The 18,198-nt window shown below is 38.7% G+C and overlaps 1 protein-coding gene across 1 annotated transcript in view; it reads right to left on the bottom strand.

Annotated features, from left to right (window-relative positions):
- The window catches only part of LOC140483342 (uncharacterized), a 66,591-nt gene that overhangs the window by 44,328 nt on the left and 4,065 nt on the right, over positions 1-18,198 (bottom strand). Inside the window, exons 2-5 of the mRNA XM_072581541.1 lie at positions 13,317-13,521; positions 10,482-10,648; positions 9,451-9,581; positions 4,578-4,744 (exon numbers count right to left, since the gene is read on the bottom strand). Of these exons, the coding sequence (XP_072437642.1) occupies positions 4,578-4,744; positions 9,451-9,581; positions 10,482-10,648; positions 13,317-13,521 (670 nt within the window). The remainder of the gene's footprint in view (positions 1-4,577; positions 4,745-9,450; positions 9,582-10,481; positions 10,649-13,316; positions 13,522-18,198) is intronic.

Raw genomic sequence — 18,198 nt, forward strand, 5'->3', positions numbered from 1 at the left:
GCTCAGAACATCTAAGAGTGATGGTAATTTATATGTGCACAAAGAAAACCAGCATTTTAGCAGCAAGATTCAAATGAAAATGAATAAAATTAATCCCTGAATCTCCATGTTGTGCATCATTGAATGGGGGATTGCAGATTGACATTCACAACTTTTTAAACTGATTTTGCTTTTGAGAAATAAGACAGTGTTTTCTTTCAAGAAAGGGAGCGGGGGGGGGGGGAATTCAATCAATATGGGGCATTCTGGTACCTGCTGTCTCAGTGGATTCAACAGAAAGTCCTTTCTCCTTACATTCTAGGGAATGGCTCATTGCCATGAGAAATCAAGTAAAATGAATGACAGGAAAATGTGAAATATCTGAAAGACAAATTCTAATCAAAGGCATATATCTTGCAGATATTACTTTTTTGAAGGAGTTCTAAGCTAGCATTCAAGTCAAACCTCACAGCTATTTGTTCCTGTTTGCCTCACTGATGGGTTTGTTTTAGCATCCCTGTCCAAACTCAAATTTGAAGAAATGGAGTGCAGGAGGGTAGGTACAAATCAATCAAATTTGCTAATGTGCATTCTCCTTTCAATAGTATGGACAGCAAATTAGAAGGAATCTTGCTGCATCTGGATATTACTCCAGTAACTGAGGAGTGCAATCATCAACAAAACATTCCCACTTCTGACATAATAATTGGTAATGTAGATGCTAATGTAACATAATAATTACAATTGCATTGAAAAAATACTCAATTATAAATATATCAACAATATTTACAGTGTATTTTGGTAACCTTATTGGAATTTTAGCAGTTTATTGACATTGATTTAGGATTCAAATCATGCTTACTTGCTGAGTTAATATTCTCCATAATAGATTTTAATTATCAAATTAACACATATATATCAGTATTTCACAGGATTTGTAATACCTTTGTTCAACTAACATGTCCAGAGGTATGTGATAACATCCCTGAGCAGGTTGTTTACAGAGTAAAATAGCTACTATATTTGTGTGAATATATAGGCTTTTTATGCATAATGTAAAGTAAGAAATTAAAACTGCCTGTAATCAATCCTACAGGCTTAGAAATTTATCAGGGTATGTTTGAATTCCTGTTAGACAGACAATAAAATGTTGGATTGTCTATCTTTGGTGATCAGCTGCAATGGTATCGTAATTAATTGAACCAAGGCCATTAGTCTACTCCTATTTATACTTGACATATGAAACTTATGTGCAATAATCTTCATCACTAAATAAAATGAGTAAAGATAAAACGTTACTCAAATAGTGTGTGTGTCAATATAGAGAAAGGACTTTGAAATCATTTCATGAAGACTGTGGATATAATCTTTGTTCGTTATTTGGTAGAAATTTCAGCGTTCCCAAATTTAAAAGCAAAAAGAATTTTGTTTCAATAAATCTGGCCACATAGTTTGTAATAGAAGCATTCTATACACATTCTAAACTGTTGTGGGAAACATTTCTGTAATCATGCCCTGATTTTAACCTAACTGGTCTGAAGAGAATGGAAATGAAATAAAAGTGTCAGTCATGAATCAGTTAGTGACACTTGTCCCTCTAAGGCAAAAGGTAGTAGGTTTAAGTTCAACTCTACAGAGGTGATCTTGAAAATCTTGTCTGATACTCCAGTGAAAAACTGAGAGACTGCTGCTCTGTGGGAGATATTGCCTTCAGATTGAAATGTTAAAACAATACTCAACATAAATGTATATGGTGACTCAAAGAACCCAGCACAATTTCAAATTAGGACAACAGAGTTATCTGTGGTGTCCTGGCTAGTATTTATCCCTTAACCAAGAGCTTCAAAAGATATTATAAGTCAATGCTCCATTGGCTTTAAAACATTTTGAGGCATCCTGAAGTCACAGGCTGAAAAATACTTCTAAGTTTTTTCTTCAAAAATATGTTTTAGACAGGAGTGTCTGATGACAGTTTCATATTCCACCTGATTCAACTCTATATTGACCACAAAATCAGAATATCATCAGAGCTGAAAATTTGAAATGAAAAAAAATGCTAGAAATATTCAGTAGGTCATGTACATCTCTGCACACCATAAACGGAGTGAACACATCAATGACCTTTCATCAGAATTGCTGTGAAGAGTGGAATTGGGAGTGCAAAATGGGCTTCATTCCCTATTTCCTTTGCGGCGAGGGTAGGTTAAACCTTGATGAGATAGTCCACTTTTTCAGTATGCTTGTGTCTTATTTCTTCTATAATAATGGACATTTTTAGGTAGTAAATTTCAGCCTCATTCTCTTCCAGCATAAAAAAAACACAGGGTAACAGCTTCATTTTCCTAAATGGTGCTCCTTAAGTTTAGAATGGACAGAAACCAACCTGTTCAGGGGGCTGATTTTGAACTTCATTGCCTGGATAATGTGCAGTAGAGGTTCCCATTAAGTTTAAGCCAAAGATTGAACACCTAATGTGTTCTATCAAGGATGGGGGAATTGCTTCAGTATATTACTACCTGGCAGTAAAACTGACCACCACCCCATTCCATGTTATTATTATTTTTCTTTCTTAAATAAAGAGTTGCATGAGCCCCTTCATAAAGGTCAGAAGAAAAGGATGGTCTTTTCAAATATTAGACTAGTGGAGCAAACTAACTGGTCACCTGACAGTGCCAATGTGGGATTGGAATCATGTAACGGTGGGCTCTAACAAAACTGCTCCATTTCTACCTTGCAGTACCAGTTAAAATCTTGCCCATGTACTTGAACTCAACAGAAGTACACTTTCCGCTTATATCAAATCAGGAAGGTTGAGGAATCCTCACAGGATGAAGGCACTCAGCATCATTCATTCACAATTCACTTCCATGAACTAATGACTCTTTTAATTTGGGATTATGCAAAAAAGGTGGAATAGGTTTCAAATAATGATGTGGAAAAGCAAGATTATTTCACTGATCCTTTTAGATGGGTGATTTACATTACTGTTGTGCTCAACAGAATAAGAAGTAACTTCAAGTTGGAAAGGAAAACTGCAATTTGTAATGCAATAAATACGTTAACTTAACCCATAGATGTGCTGAATGGGACAAAAAAGGTGGACAAGGACCTAAGACAAAGAGAAATACAACAGTACTGAAAAGACTTTCAATAGCATGGAGTTGGCATTGTGAACTGAGCCCCATAGAGCTTTAATTAACTTCTATTTGAATTAAATATTTATTAGTGCTTGACTCCAAATACATACTTGCAATACCATCAGGAAGATTAGTTAAGGACAAAACAAAAACAAAAGCATGACAACTATTTGCAAACACTATGTTAACTGAAAATTTTTTAAAATCCCTGCAACCAAAACCAGCCAGTGTTGAAACTGCCCTACAATCATCTTTTGCCTAGAAGTATACTACATATCCACAATTGGCTCAGGATATCTCAATGAGCAATGCACGCAGTACTGTAGGTTACTACATACATGGCTCAAGTGTGACACTTCAAAGATATTAATGGAAGGTGCTGCACAGGCCTAGTTGGTAGCAGCCTATGGGCTGGCTGCACTTGGGGAACTCATGGAAGTCTGATTATAATGTGAATGAACCTAACTCCACATAAAGTTCTTAAATGGCTTGATAGAACGGATATTGGGTAATGGACCTGCTGGTTACAGTCTAGAACTACGGATTTTATCACCTTACCACTCTCTGAGAACAAGAACAGGAAATCACATCATCAACCCAAGGAAACCTAAACACATAAATAGAAAGTAGTTCATAACACCAGTGCTTCACTGGAGGCTCACTGATGATGACGAAACATCTGAAAATGAACCTTCCAGCTCAGCGAGCAAACTTACATCCAGAACCTCAACCTGAGCTACAAATCTTATCAAAACTCACTAAGGATCACATTCTCAGGATTGAACACACAATAGGATAAAAATGAGTAGGAATTCTTTCAAAGAGTTATGAACCAAAGGCCAGAAATATTGAGTTGAGGGGTATTTTCAAGTTGTAGATCGAAAGGTTCTTGGGTATTACAAGGACCAATGGAAATGGAGATATGGTGGGAAAGTGAATTTGAGGTAGAAGATCAGGTATGAGGTCAGCAGACGAGGTCTAATCTACTTCAATTTCTTGTATTCAGTTTTTGACCTCAGTCATGTTGCATCTATACAGATAAAAACAAAATATTGTAAATGCTGAAGATTTTAAAAAAAACAGAAAGTGCTGGAGTAACTCAGTAGTTTCAGAATCATCTACTGAGAAAGAAACAGAGTTAATGTTTGAGTCCAAATTATTCCTCTTCAGAACCAAGAATCACAATGCACTGGAAACCTAAACTCCATCTCTCTGAGCAAATGCAGCCAGACCTGATGAGTTTCTTCAGCACCTTTACAGAGATTGTTTGAAATGTGTTTTATTCTGTGTAGATTAATGATAAAAATGAACATAAACCTAAAGCTGAAGAATTAGAGGAACTTTTTTTTTGTAATACACCTAAACTAATGAGACAGTAAGGTTTCCTTCAATGTAATCAACACAATATTTCTATTTGAACTTTCAAAAATGTTGTAAAATATTCCCAGAAGGGGGCTGTACCTCTATATCTGAAGCAACAGTAAACAGAAGCAGCTGACATTCTTTTGTCCACCTCATATTCTGGGACACACCACTGTGCATCAAAAGGAGTATCATCGAAAGGATTACACTTTGTCTTTCGAGTGAGGAACTTAATTAACGATGATGAGAATATGTGCTTGGGATCACTTGGCAATAAGAAACAGTAACAGTAATTAGAAAGATGTACAATCATAATCTAGTTTGTACACAGTAGATTGGTATTGTGAGAGCACCACTTTGTATGATTAGGGCATTATGATCTGGTTCAAAATTCAGGTTGTTGTTCCAAATATAGCCTTAACCACAAAAGTACTGTCTCATTAAGTAGAAACTTTCAACAGTAACAAATTGTGTTATAGAAGAGTCAATAGCATGTCAGAAAGCTGGTTAACAATCTCGGAGTCATGTCATTAGACTTGATTCTTCACTGGTATTCTTTTTTTAGTTTCTAATATCTATATGACATGATTCCTGGAGTTTGGTGGGACAGCACTTGCTGGTGCCTTCCAGCAGCAATCCTGCTAAAGTTCCTGTTGTCAAAAAATTAGACCTCAGTTGCATAGAGAATGGAATACTCTTTGTCAATGCAGATAACCTCCATTGTTGATGATCCATTTATTTGGAAAGTTGTGTCTGCCCACCACTTAAATAGTTTTCACAGCACAACTCCCTCTACCCCCACCCTTCATCACTCTATCAAAGAATACATTCATGTCCCAGGAGCCCCCTATGTACAGGAAGATAATTAAGAAGTTTAAACAAAAAGGTCTCATGTTTCAGGAGGCCCAGTCTGTTTGTGTTGTCATAGGCAAGTCTGATCTCACTGGATCTATCATGCTCCGAGATAATGCTTTGTTCTGAGAAAATCAGAGAAGTTGGGGTCACTACTCTGGTTACAGACAAAAGACATATGCTTTGTGGGCAGAAAATCCATCCCCAATGAAAAAAATCATTGAAATGATGTGATGCCTGGAGCCTCTGAATCTTGGCCAAATTCTAATGAGCTATTTTGATCTGACCCTGGAATTACAGCTGAAAGCTACAGATGCCCTCAGAACATTTGTCATCATCATCTCTTTTTCTTAGTTCTCCCAAGATGGCGGTGGACATCTACAACCAGGGTACACAGGCTCAGAATAAAAAACTCATTGAGACGAGAAGAAAATTCTTCATTCAGAAGGAGTTGAATCCTTGGAATTCTCTACCCCAGTGGGGCTGTGGGAGCTAGGTCATTGAGTAAGTTTATGATAGAGATTGAGGGATTTTGTTATTATACTGACATTAATAAATATGGGCATAGCATGTTAATCTGGTGTCAAGGTGGATGATCAGCCATGATCTAATATGGCAGGCTCAAAGGATCAAATGACCTACTTATGCTCCTATATTCCTCACCCTAAGCAGTGACATTTTCATGAGAAAGCTGGATAATATTTTAGTTCTTGTTACCATTTTTTTAACATAAATAATTTAAAAGAAAACAGTTACTAAATAATGCAGTTAGTAGTAGCTTACAAGTGGATAGTGGAAATCAACTGAAAGGGTCTATTGCTATGAGAACACATTGTCTTTGTTAAACCTTTATAACTGGATGCAGATATCAAAGAATTTACCCACCAAGAAGGTACACAGAGTCATACAGATCACTAGGACAAGAACAACTGATATCCTATGTGTTTTTTATTGGAGTTATTTCCACTGCTAGAGTTATCCCTTCCATTTCCCTTTTTTTTTCATGGACTCTAACATGTTTCTCTTATAGATATTTATCCAATCCCTCTTAAATGTAGTAATAGTTTTGATTCAATGTTAAAGTTTGGTAAAGGATTTCATTGCTCAAGAACTTTTTGTACAAAATAATTCCTTAATGCCCTTCTTACACTCGTCACTGCTGAGTGTAGTACTTTTCACTAAGTAATGGACATAATCATCCACAAATTTGCCCTTTCATAATTTGAGAAACTTCTCTAAGATCCTCCTCAACCTTCTCTTAATTCAGTAGTTTCTCAATTTTATTTTACTTAAAGAAAGACCAAAGGATAAATTCCACATGCCAAATTGTTAGCATTCAGTACTATTGGGAGTATTTGGAAGCTAAACTTATCTGATATTTAGCATCTCATTCTAAAAACATACCTCAAGACTAGAATGTTTATCAAGGAATAAGAGAAGTAAAATGGCTTAAATTCAAAATCTGGAAAAAGGATTTCTTAAAAGGATTGATTTGCCTCTTGTTAGCTAATTCTAGGTTTTTATACTGAAGATTGTATTTCATTGTTTATTTTTAATTTTGTGAATGATTTTTAGCTGTTAATAAATGACTAGCTCCTTCTCATACAAATGCTCAAGTCGTTGAAGTTAATAGGCACATTCAGGGCAGCAATTTACTGTGATTTAAGACCATAAGACATAGGAGCGGAAGTAAGGCCATTCGGCCCATCGAGTCCACTCCGCCATTCAATCCTGGCTGATGGGCATTTCAACTCCACTTACCCGCATTCTCCCCATAGCCCTTAATTCCTTGTGACATCAAGAATTTATCAATTTCTGCCTTGAAGACATTTAGCGTCCCAGCCTCCACTGCACTCTGTGGCAATGAATTCCACAGGCCCATCACTCTCTGGCTGAAGAAATGTCTCCGCATTTCTGTTCTGAATTTACCCCCTCTAATTCTAAGGCTGTGTCCACAGGTCCTAGTCTCCTCGCCTAACGGAAACAATTTCCTAGCGTCCACCCTCTCCAAGCCATGTATTATCTTGTAAGTTTCTATTAGATCTCCCCTTAATCTTCTAAACTCCAATGAATACAATCCCAGGATCCTCAGCCGTTCCTCGTATGTTAGACCTACCATTCCAGAGATCATCCATGTGAATCTCCGCTGGACACGCTCCAGTGCCAGTATGTCCTTCCTGAGGTGTGGGGACCAAAACTGGACACAGTACTCCAAATGGGGCCTAACCAGAGCTTTATAAAGTCTCAGTAGCACAACAGTGCTTTTATATTCTAACCCTCTTGAGATAATTGACAACATTGCATTCGCTTTCTTAATCATGGACTCAACCTGCATGTTTACCTTTACAGAATCCTCAACTAGCACTCCCAGACCCCCTTGTACTTTGGCTTTACGAATTTTCTCACCGTTTAGAAAGTAGTCCATGCTTTTATTCTTTTTTCCAAAGTGCAAGACCTCACATTTGCTCACATTGAATTCCATCAGCCATTTCCTGGACCATTCTTCCAAACTGTCTAGAGCCTTCTGCAGCCTCCCCACTTCCTCAGTACTACCTGCCTGTCCACCTAACTTTGTATCATCGGCAAACTTCGCTAGAATACCCCAAGTTCCTTCATCCAGATCATTAATATATAATGCGAACAGCTGTGGCCCCAACACTGAACCCTGCGGGACACCGCTTGTCACCAACTGCCATTCCGAAAAAGAACCTTTTATCCCAACTCTCTGCGTTCTGTCAGACAGCCAATCCTCAATCCATACCAGTAGCTCACCTCAAACACCATGGGCCCTCACCTTGCTCAGCAGCCTCCTGTGTGGCACCTTATCAAAGGCCTTTTGGAAGTCTAGGTAGATAACATCCACTGGGTTTCCCTGGTCTAATCTACTTGTCACCTCTTCAAAGAACTCCAACAGGTTTGTCAGGCACGACCTTCCCTTACTAAATCCATGTTGACTTGTTCTAATCCGACCCTGCTCTTCCAAGAATTTAGAAACCTCATCCTTAATGATGGATTCTAGAATTTTACCAACAACCGAGGTTAGGCTAATTGGCCTATAATTTTCCATCTTTTGCCTTGATCCTTTCTTGAACAAGGGGGTTACAACAGCGATCGTCCAATCATCCGGGACTTTCCCTGACTCCAGTGACTTTTGAAAGATCTCAACCAACGCCTCCACTATTTCCTCAGCCACCTCCCTTAGAACGCTAGGATGTAGCCCATTGGGGCCAGGAGATTTATCAATTTTAAGACCTTTTAGCTTTTCTAGCACTTTCTCTTTTGTAATGGCAACCATACTCAACTCAGCCCCCTGACTCCCTTTAATTGTTGGGATATTACTCATGTCTTCCACTATGAAGACTGATGCAAAGTACTTATTAAGTTCTCCTGCTATTTCCTTATCTCCCATCACTAGGCTTCCAGCATCAGTTTGAAGTGGCCCAATGTCTACTCTTGCCTGTCATTTGTTTCTTATGTATCGAAAGAAACTTTTACTATCATTTCTAATATTACTGGCTAGCTTACCTTCAGATTTGATCCTCTCCTTCCTTATTTCTCTCTTTGTTATCCTCTGTTTGTTTTTGTAGACTTCCCAATCTTCTGATTTCCCAGTGCTCTTGGCCACTTTATAGGATCTCTTTTTTTCTTTGATAGATTTCCTGACTTCCTTTGTCAGCCATGGCTGTCTAATCCCACCCCGGATAATCTTTCTCTTCTTGGGGATGAAACTCTGTACAGTGCCCTCAATTTTACCCTCAAACTCCTGCCATTTTTGCTCTATTGTCTTCCCAATTTAGTTTAATTGTTAGACTTGCTTTTTTCCCATATGATGGTAAATTAAAACTACTGGCTTTAACCGGTAGGAAACGGATCTTCTCAGTGAAATTGGTACCAATTATGCAAGGAAGCTAAATAAAAAGTCATTTGTACCAAAATGGAGTACATTTTTTGTCACCCTTGTCAACTCCTCCTAAAATTATTAAACACTGAAATGTCTGGCTCCACGCAATTAATGTAGTTCCTCCTGTCATTCCTTACCGCTGAACATGGGACTTAATAGAGAAACCAAAAGGGCACATCAATAATTTACTTTGTAGAATAATCTGAAAACTTTTCTTACCTTCCTTTGATAGAGACAGGCCGGTAGTAAGCCTTAAGGGATACTGGGCACTCATACTCTTGGGCATCATTAAGATCTGAGAAACTAATAGACCATGGAAACTGTACCCGGGAGATAACGATCTGATATATCTGTTCAGGAAAGTTTGAGAATTATTATTTCAAAAGGTTTTTCTAAAGGGCTGGCTTTAGAAGTTGGCATGGTCAAACAGCACGCAAGAAACTGGACTAAGAACAAACTTCAATCGTGCCCACCATTTGAAAATGGCCAAGCTTCTGCTTTGGCTCCATTTCTCCCCATCTGTTGCCTACATCTACTTACTCCCCAATTCCAACAAACTCAGCCTGATTCCTTCACTATTGCTGGATAAAAGTTCTGGAACTTCCTCCCTAATAGCATTGTGGGCTTATCTACATTGTAGATTGCAGGGGTTCAAAAAGGCAGCTCACCACCACCTTCTCAAGGGCAAGTAGAGATGGGCAATAAAGGCTGGCCAGCCAGTGATGCTCATATCCCATGAAAGAATTTTTAAAAACTCAGCACTAGAGTACCACAATGTCAGGGTTGAAAATTTCAAATTGAAGGATGGCCTGGGATCTTACAGTGATTGTGTACTCTATGCTTCTCAAACTTTTGCCAATTGTCATTGGAGGCCACTCCTGACAAAGTCCACACTGCTGTTCCCTACAATGAGTTTACAGCTAAGTGCCTAAAATGCCAGAACTTACCCAATACTGGAATAGTCTGCTTACAGTGCCATAATTGGCATGTTTCAAATCCCATTCCAGGAGGTTGCCACTACTTCCAATGGCAAACATTTTGGGTAATTGCAGTTTACATTGTACAATAACTTTCATGTCTAGTGCTCATCGAGTAAACAAAGGCCCCAATGTGTTTCAAACGTAGAAGGGAAAAAAAAACTAGTGGGGTCAATGATTCATGTTTTCAGAAGATGATGTTAAATGCCTTTAAATTGCTAGAAAACAACAAATTAAAGGAAACTTTGGCCAAGCAGATTGATTGCATTGTACCTGTGAATTAGTGCCATCTGCTGATGTAACATTCACTTCCGCTTTGGTATGTCCTACATTTAGGTATGTTTGATTCCCGACTTCTGAACCATTAACAGTCACATGCATATTATGGTCTGGGGAAATTGGTTCAACGATTACACTGATCATATTTAGTGGTGCTGTACCTAAAGTTAAGAGAATAATTTTAAATATGTGAGCATGAATTTAGCTCTGATTTAAAAAAACAGATAGCTCCAAACTGCTTTCACCATGTAGTGTACACATACATTGGAACCTGCATGGATATATAATTAAAATATAACTAAACCGATTATTAAATCTCACTGTATAGCCACACTGCTTCAGACAATTGAGATGTCGTAGCTGTTCATACACACACATCTACAGTTTCATAGTTAACAACTTAATATTTCAGCATCCATGCACATTAATAAGCTCTAAAGTAAAATGGGAATGATTAGAAAATACAGGATAGATAATGCTCAATAGATCCTAAGAACTCTTATGTTCTTAATACATTTCCTTATGAGAATGTGTTGTGCATTTTTCCATTGGATTCTAAGTTTTAAAAGGAGGTTGCATCTGCACATGCACTATGAGAAAGCACCCTTCCAGAGGATGTTTTATTTATAGTCATACTCCTGGTCACAAATAATCTCATAAATTTTTCATCTGGTAGAGAGTGACAGTAATGTGGTGCTTCAGTGCTTTTGCGTATTTGCTGTGCATAGTGTTGGAGCAGGTTGCAAATTCATGTTTTTATCGTTCCAAAAGGTATTGCATGTCCACAACTATTCACTGTATTCTGATCCATATTGTTCCCCTCGACTCCCTTACAAGCATTACCCTGGTGCTTCACTGGCTTCCTCAGTTAGTTCTCAATTAATGTTTCAAAATCCCACAATTTCTAGATTAACAAACTTTACAACTGGTTGAATCCCTGAACGGTTTAAATTTGATATTGTACTGTAGTAAAATTCAAAGATATTTTTGAGATTGTAATTTTAGTCTAGGATCTATAAATTGCTTATATGAATTTCAACTAAATTTGGCCAGATTCCTGATTAAAATTCAAAGATGTACTTGATTTTTAAATAATTTTAGAAAATAAGTACATAAGTTAGCTTGCTGACCTGCAAGGTTTGTTTTCAGATGTTTCGTCAGCATGATTAGGTAACATCATCAGTGATAATCTGCAGTGAAGCACTGGTGATATATCCCACTTCTCTATTTGTAGGTCATGGTTTACATACATACATAATTTCCATAAATACAGACAAAGGAGGACACCACTTTGATTGGGACAACGCACACATACTAGGACAGGAGAAACAAGGACACACACGACAATTCCTAGAGGCGTTCTAACTAGAACTCCATCGACTTAGATCCCATCTACCTTTCCTTAAAAAAAACAGAAATGACATCACCCACCTTAAGAAACCAAGACCTATAAATAGAGAGGCTGGACATTTGACCAGTGCTTTACCAGAGACTCTCACTGATGATGTTACCTAGTCATGGTGACGAAATATCTGAAAACAAACCTTCCAGATCAGCGAGCTAACTTACATACTTATTGTCAATCTGAGCTACAAATCTTTTCAAAATCATTATTTTTAGAAAATATTTAATTGTTTAATGTCAAAACAGTATTCCATTGATCTGTATTTTTTTTTGGCTTAAAAGCTAGCAGGCTCTTAAGAAGAATGTGAGGCCATTATTGAGTTGTGTTAATAGGCAGTTTTCAAGAAACCAAAAGATTAGCAAACATGGAAGTTATGTAAAAACACCTTTTGGAATGTTTTGCTAATGGGACTAGACTATTTTGTTGCTAAAGAAAAAAATCAGAAGTTCACATTTTAAGGTATTTTTATACTACTTGTATACAAATGATATAAGCATGATATTTGTAACGGCTTCGTTAGAGAGTCTGAGCTATCAGGAGAGGCTGAAGAGGCTGGGGCTATTTTCCCTGGAGCGTCAGAGGCTGAGGGGTGACCTTATAGAGGTTTATAAAATCATGAGGGTCAGGAATAGGGTAAATAGACAAGGTCTCTTCCCTGGAATGGGAGAGTCCAGAACTAGAGGGCATAGGTTTAGGGTGAGAGGGGAAAGATCTAATAGGGAGTTAAGGGGCAGCTTTTTCACTCAGAGGGTGGTGCATGCATGGAATGAGCTGTCAGAGGAAGTAGTGGAGACTGGTAAAATGACAACATTTAAAAGGCATCTGGATGGGTTTATAAATAGGAAGGCTTTAGAAGGATATGGGCCAAGTGCTGCCAAATTAGATTAATTTAGGATATCTGGTTGGCATGGACAAGTTGGACTGAATGGTCTGTTTCTGTGTTGTACATATCTATAACTGTTTACATAACACGTGAATAAAGCAGTCAAATTCAGCATGCACATCTCTCCTCTTGCATTTGATATTTCTATCTTCCAAATGAGACTGCAAATATCAAAGTTATGGAAAGTTAAGTTTAATGCAATTAAAAGCCAGTGATAATTCTGGGCTATGCAATTTCTGAAGACATTGTTCATAAGAACAAAATTGGCACACTGAAAGCACTGTCTAATCACTGAAAAACAAGAGTTAATCTGCAAGACAGAAAACAATTAGACTTTCTGGCAGGGCAGTTGATCAGAAAGTGAGGGAATGGAGGTAGATAACTTAATTTTAATTTTGGTGAGCTTGATGTTAAGTTTGTTGATTGCTGTGAAACATTTTCGTTCTTTGTCTCCAGCCTTGCTAGTGCAAGGTCATTGATCAACCTACAATGGAGAAAATTAATTTACTTCCAGGATTCATCAAAGAAACCACCCACATACATGTATATTTATATTCACTGATAGAAAATGGAGGATCAAGTGTCAAGTTTTCAGCTATTTTCAGTCCACTTAGTACTGGGGTGTTTGCACTGAGCTTGGTTGCCTCTATTTTATACCGCTTCAAAGTTCCATCTTCTGCAGCAACTTCAATCTCAATTTTATTTAGACCATCTTGGAGACCGACTGTTTTACTGCCACCTGTACCCTAGAGGAGAAAAAAAGCAATAATTTCACCAAATTATGGAATATTTCACGGACAATTATTTTCTTAATTGTTTGGATGTACAGTTGTTACCTGATAAGGCATTAGGAATGAGCTCATTGGTCAGTTCATCAAGCCCGAGCACTATTACTTAAATACTCTCAACAAGCAGCGAAAGTACATTTACTATTAGTGACACTGGGGAAATGCAGGACACTTGTGTGAGCAATTTCTTGTTAAGGAATGTCCCAGAAGTGTCAGCTGTTTGCATTTAGCTGCAGCATTGTCCACCGACAGACCAGCAGATTGTACGCTCAAATCCATTCCTGCATTGGATAAAGGAGTCAAGCTGATGCTCAAGAGCAGCACCAAGATATGGTGAACCGATACCATTCATCTAGGTAGATGAGATCTATGGTATTACTTGAAAATGATCTGTACCTTTTCCCTGTGGCTTGCCACCATTCATCTCTCTCAGCTAATACCACCATAACATTGAATTTCTTCATCGTTGGCAATTCCATGCGAAGTGCAAGGTAGTGATTAGGTTTCCTTACAAAGCAACAGTTCAAATATAATTAAATCTGTGCTATCAAAGTGATAATGTTTGCCAAATGAAAGACTTCATAATCTAATTGTTCATCAAATGCAAAAATTGATGTTGCATTTTGCCACAACAGCAAGTTAGAGACTGGGAATTCTGCAGTTTGCAGCTCATCTCTTGTCTTCACCATCTAAATGTCAGGGATATGATGGAATACTCTATAGTCACCTGAATGAAAATAGTCAATTGGCTTGACTCCATCCTGAACAAAGCAGCCTGGCATCCTATCTACTGCCTTAAGCATTCACTCACTCCAACACCCATACAGAGGAAGCAGTGCATACTGCCTATAACATACACAGCAGCAATTCATCAACACCTCTTTGACAGTGTTGAGAGTGTGATGCTGGAAAAATCACAGCAGGTCAAGCAGCCTCCTGCTCCTCGGATGCTGCCTGACCTGCTTTGCTTTTCCAGCATCTGCAGTCCTCACTTTCTCATAGCTTCTTTGACAGTACCTTCCAAACCCATAACCTCTACCACCTAGGAGGGCAAGGGCAGCATATACATGGGAACACATCACCTCTAATGTTTCTGGTCATTTTGCCGACCTCCGAGGTCCATGTGTGCAGGTGGATTATGGAAGTATTTGCAATTGGCATGTGCAGAACTTGCCAACTCTTATTTCTCAAAGATTTTCCTTCAATATTATTTCTGTGCCCAAGCTTTTGGCCATCTGCCCTAATATCTCCTTACACAGCCTACTATCAAACTTTGTTTGACAATACCCTTGTGAAACAACTTGGAATGTTTTATAGGCATGATGTAAATGCAAACTGTTGTTTAATAGAACAAACTATGGAGAAACATGATTATCCATCTTACATGATTGCAGAACCTACAGCAAGAATGGGTAGTAAAGGCCTGGCAAGATACTCAGTTTTATTCAACAAAGTGACATACTACCATTTTGTCAAGGGACAGTCAAGAAATAGGCAACACCCTAATGAATCTCTTCAGAATACCCTCTTATACTATCACATCCTTCCTATAGTGTGGCGACCAGAACTGTACACTTTACGCTAACTGCAGCCTAACTATACATACAATTCCATAATAACCTCCTCTTCTTGTATTCAATGCCTTGACTAATAATGCAAGTAGAATGGTGCTGGAAAGGCACAGCAGGTCAGGCAGCATCTGAGGAGCAGGAAAATCGAGGTTTCGGGTAAAAGCCCTTCATTCCTGATGAAGAGCTTTTACCCGAAACGTCGATTTTCCTGCTCCTCAGATGCTGCCTGACCTGCTGTGCTTTTCCAGCACCATTCTAATTTTGACTCTAATGTCCAGCATCTGCACTTTCACCTAATAATTAAAGTATCCCATATGCCTTCTTAAGCACCTTAGTGACCTCTTTTTCTGCCTTCAAAGATCTACAACATCCACACCAAGGTCTCTCTGATCATCTGTACTGCCTAGGGTCCTACCAGTTGAAATGTATCATCTTGTCTTGTCAGTCCTACCAAAATGCCTCACCTTGCACATTGCAGGTTAAGATTCCACTTACCACTGTGCAGGCCATCTGACCAGCTGCCTATCCTGTCCTGTAGTCAAAGGTCTTTCCTTCTCATTATTTACCACAACACCAATTTTTGTACTATCTGTGAACTTACGAATCATACCTCCTACAGTCATGTCTCGATTATTAATGTACAAAACAAACAGCAAAAGAACCAGTATCAGACCCTGTGGTGTGCTATTAAATCCATTAAATCAGGGCTGCACGGTGGCTCAGTGGTTAGCAATACAGTCTCACAGTGTGAGGGACCTGGGTTCGAGTCCGGCCTCAGGTGGCTGTGCAAATTCCACACAAAAATTCTCCCTGCGTCTTTGTGGGTTTCTTCCCATAATCTAAAAGATGTGCAGGCCAGGTGAATTGGCAAATATAGGGTAGGGTAGGAGAATGGGTCTGGGTGGGTTATTCTTCAGAGGGTTGGTGTGGACTTGTTGGGCTGAAGGACGTGTGTGCATATTGAGGGAATCTAATCTAATCATGAATTATCTCCTCAAAAAAGCAACCCTAAACTCAATCATCCTTACAAACAATTACCTCTGATTTCACTTTCCTCTCCATCACCTTGAAGTTCCCATGGATACAAAAGTCAATATCGGATATCAGCTGGAAATTGGCAACAAAAATGGAAAATCTGGCAAGTGACCTTCTTTTGAACATAAATGAGTTCCTTTGTGAGTGCAACAAAAATAAACTATTCCTTAATTCCTCCTCATCGCTGTATTGTCCTATACTCCTATAATGCTCCAAGCTATTTGCATTTATTCAATTCCGACCTCTTAAGCATCCCTGATTTTAATGATTCCACAACTGGTAGCTGTGCTTTTAGGTGTATACTCCTTAAGATTCAGAGTTCCTTCCCTAAACTTCAAGGTGTGTTTACCTCTCTTTCTCTCCTCTTTTAAAACCACACTTCTGGACATCTGACCTAAAATCATTTATATGGCACAGTGTCACATTTTGCATTGTTATGCTGCACAAGAACGTGGGCCATATATTTTTATAGCACTTTTTCTTAACAAATATTTCTATTCTTATATTCACTTTTGCCCAATGTTCCTCGATACCTTTGGTTACTAACAATTTATTAATCATAGATTTAAAATTAACACTTGATCTAGCATCAACTATCATTTGCAGAAGGGAGTAAACTTCTACCACCCTTTGCATTTGGAAATGTTTCCCAACTTCACTCCTGAAAGACTTGGGTTGAGAGTTTAGGCAATTCCTCAGGTCATTGAGGTTCCAACGTAATTCTAACCCTAATCCTCTTTTTACATGAATGAGTCTCTTTCGAAACTTTAATTCAATCACACCTTAACCTTCCAAATTACAGGAAATACAACCTCAGTGTGTGCAATCCCACTTCATTGAGGACACGACTATTAGGACACACATATGGAGCTGCAGGTAATCAAAACCCTGGTTAGACCTAACTTGGAGCTCTGAGAGCAGATCTAAGCACCACACCTTAAGAAGGAAACGTTGGCCTTGGAGGGAGTATACTAACTAAAACCATGGCTAATCTGACTGTGGTCTCAACTTTACTTTCCTCCTTAGCTCACCCAGTACCTTTTGAATCCTTGTTAGTCAAGAATCAATTTATTTCTGTTTTAAAGATATTCAATGATTGTTTCCATTGGTCACTGGATGGAGTTCCCAAAGATTCATGACCCTCAGTGAAAATAAACTTTCTAACCTCCACCTAAAATGGAAGACCCCTTACTTCTAAGTTGTCGAGTCAGAGTCATACAGCACAAAAACAGACCCTTCAGTCCAAATCATCCATACCGACCAGGTATCCTAAACTGAACTAGTCCCATTTGGCTGCGTTTGGCCCACATCCCTCTAAACGTTTCCTATTCATGCGCCTGTTTAAATATCTTTTAAATGTTGTAAATGTACCTGACTCTACGACTTCCTCTGGCAGCTCATTCCATACAATGCAACTCGCCCTGTGTGAAATATTGCCTCTCAGGTCCCTTTTAAATCTTTCCCCTCTTACCTTAAACTATGTCCTCTACCAAGGTTTGTAGTCAGGTTGAGGTTTAGGGTGTAGGTTTGCTTGCTGAGCTGTAGGTTTGATATCCAGACGTTTCATTACCTGGCTAGGTAACATCATCAGTGGCGACCTCCAAGTGAAGCTTCACTGATGATGTTACCTAGCCAGGTAATGAAATGCGAGCAAACCTACACCCTATATCCTCTAGTTTTGGAGTCCCCTACCCTTAGAAAAAGACCATGGCTATTCATCTGATCTATGCTCCTTATGATTTTATAAACCTCTGTAAAGATCAGCCTTAGCCTCCAACTCTTTAGGGAAACAAGTCCCAGCCCTATCCTTACAATCCAAGCTCTTCAGCCCTGACAACTTTGTGAATTTTTTCAGCACCCTTTCTAGTTCAACAACATCCTTGCTTAGCAGAGTGACCCAAACTGCGCAAAGTATTCCAAAAGTGGCCTCACCAATGTCTTGTATAGTCACAACAAGACATCCCAGGCCCTATGCTCAATGCTCTGACCAATGCAGACAAGCATGCCAAATGCTTTCTTCACCACCCCT

Source organism: Chiloscyllium punctatum, chromosome 11, assembly GCF_047496795.1.
Source record: "Chiloscyllium punctatum isolate Juve2018m chromosome 11, sChiPun1.3, whole genome shotgun sequence".
Classification (NCBI taxonomy): domain Eukaryota; kingdom Metazoa; phylum Chordata; class Chondrichthyes; order Orectolobiformes; family Hemiscylliidae; genus Chiloscyllium; species Chiloscyllium punctatum.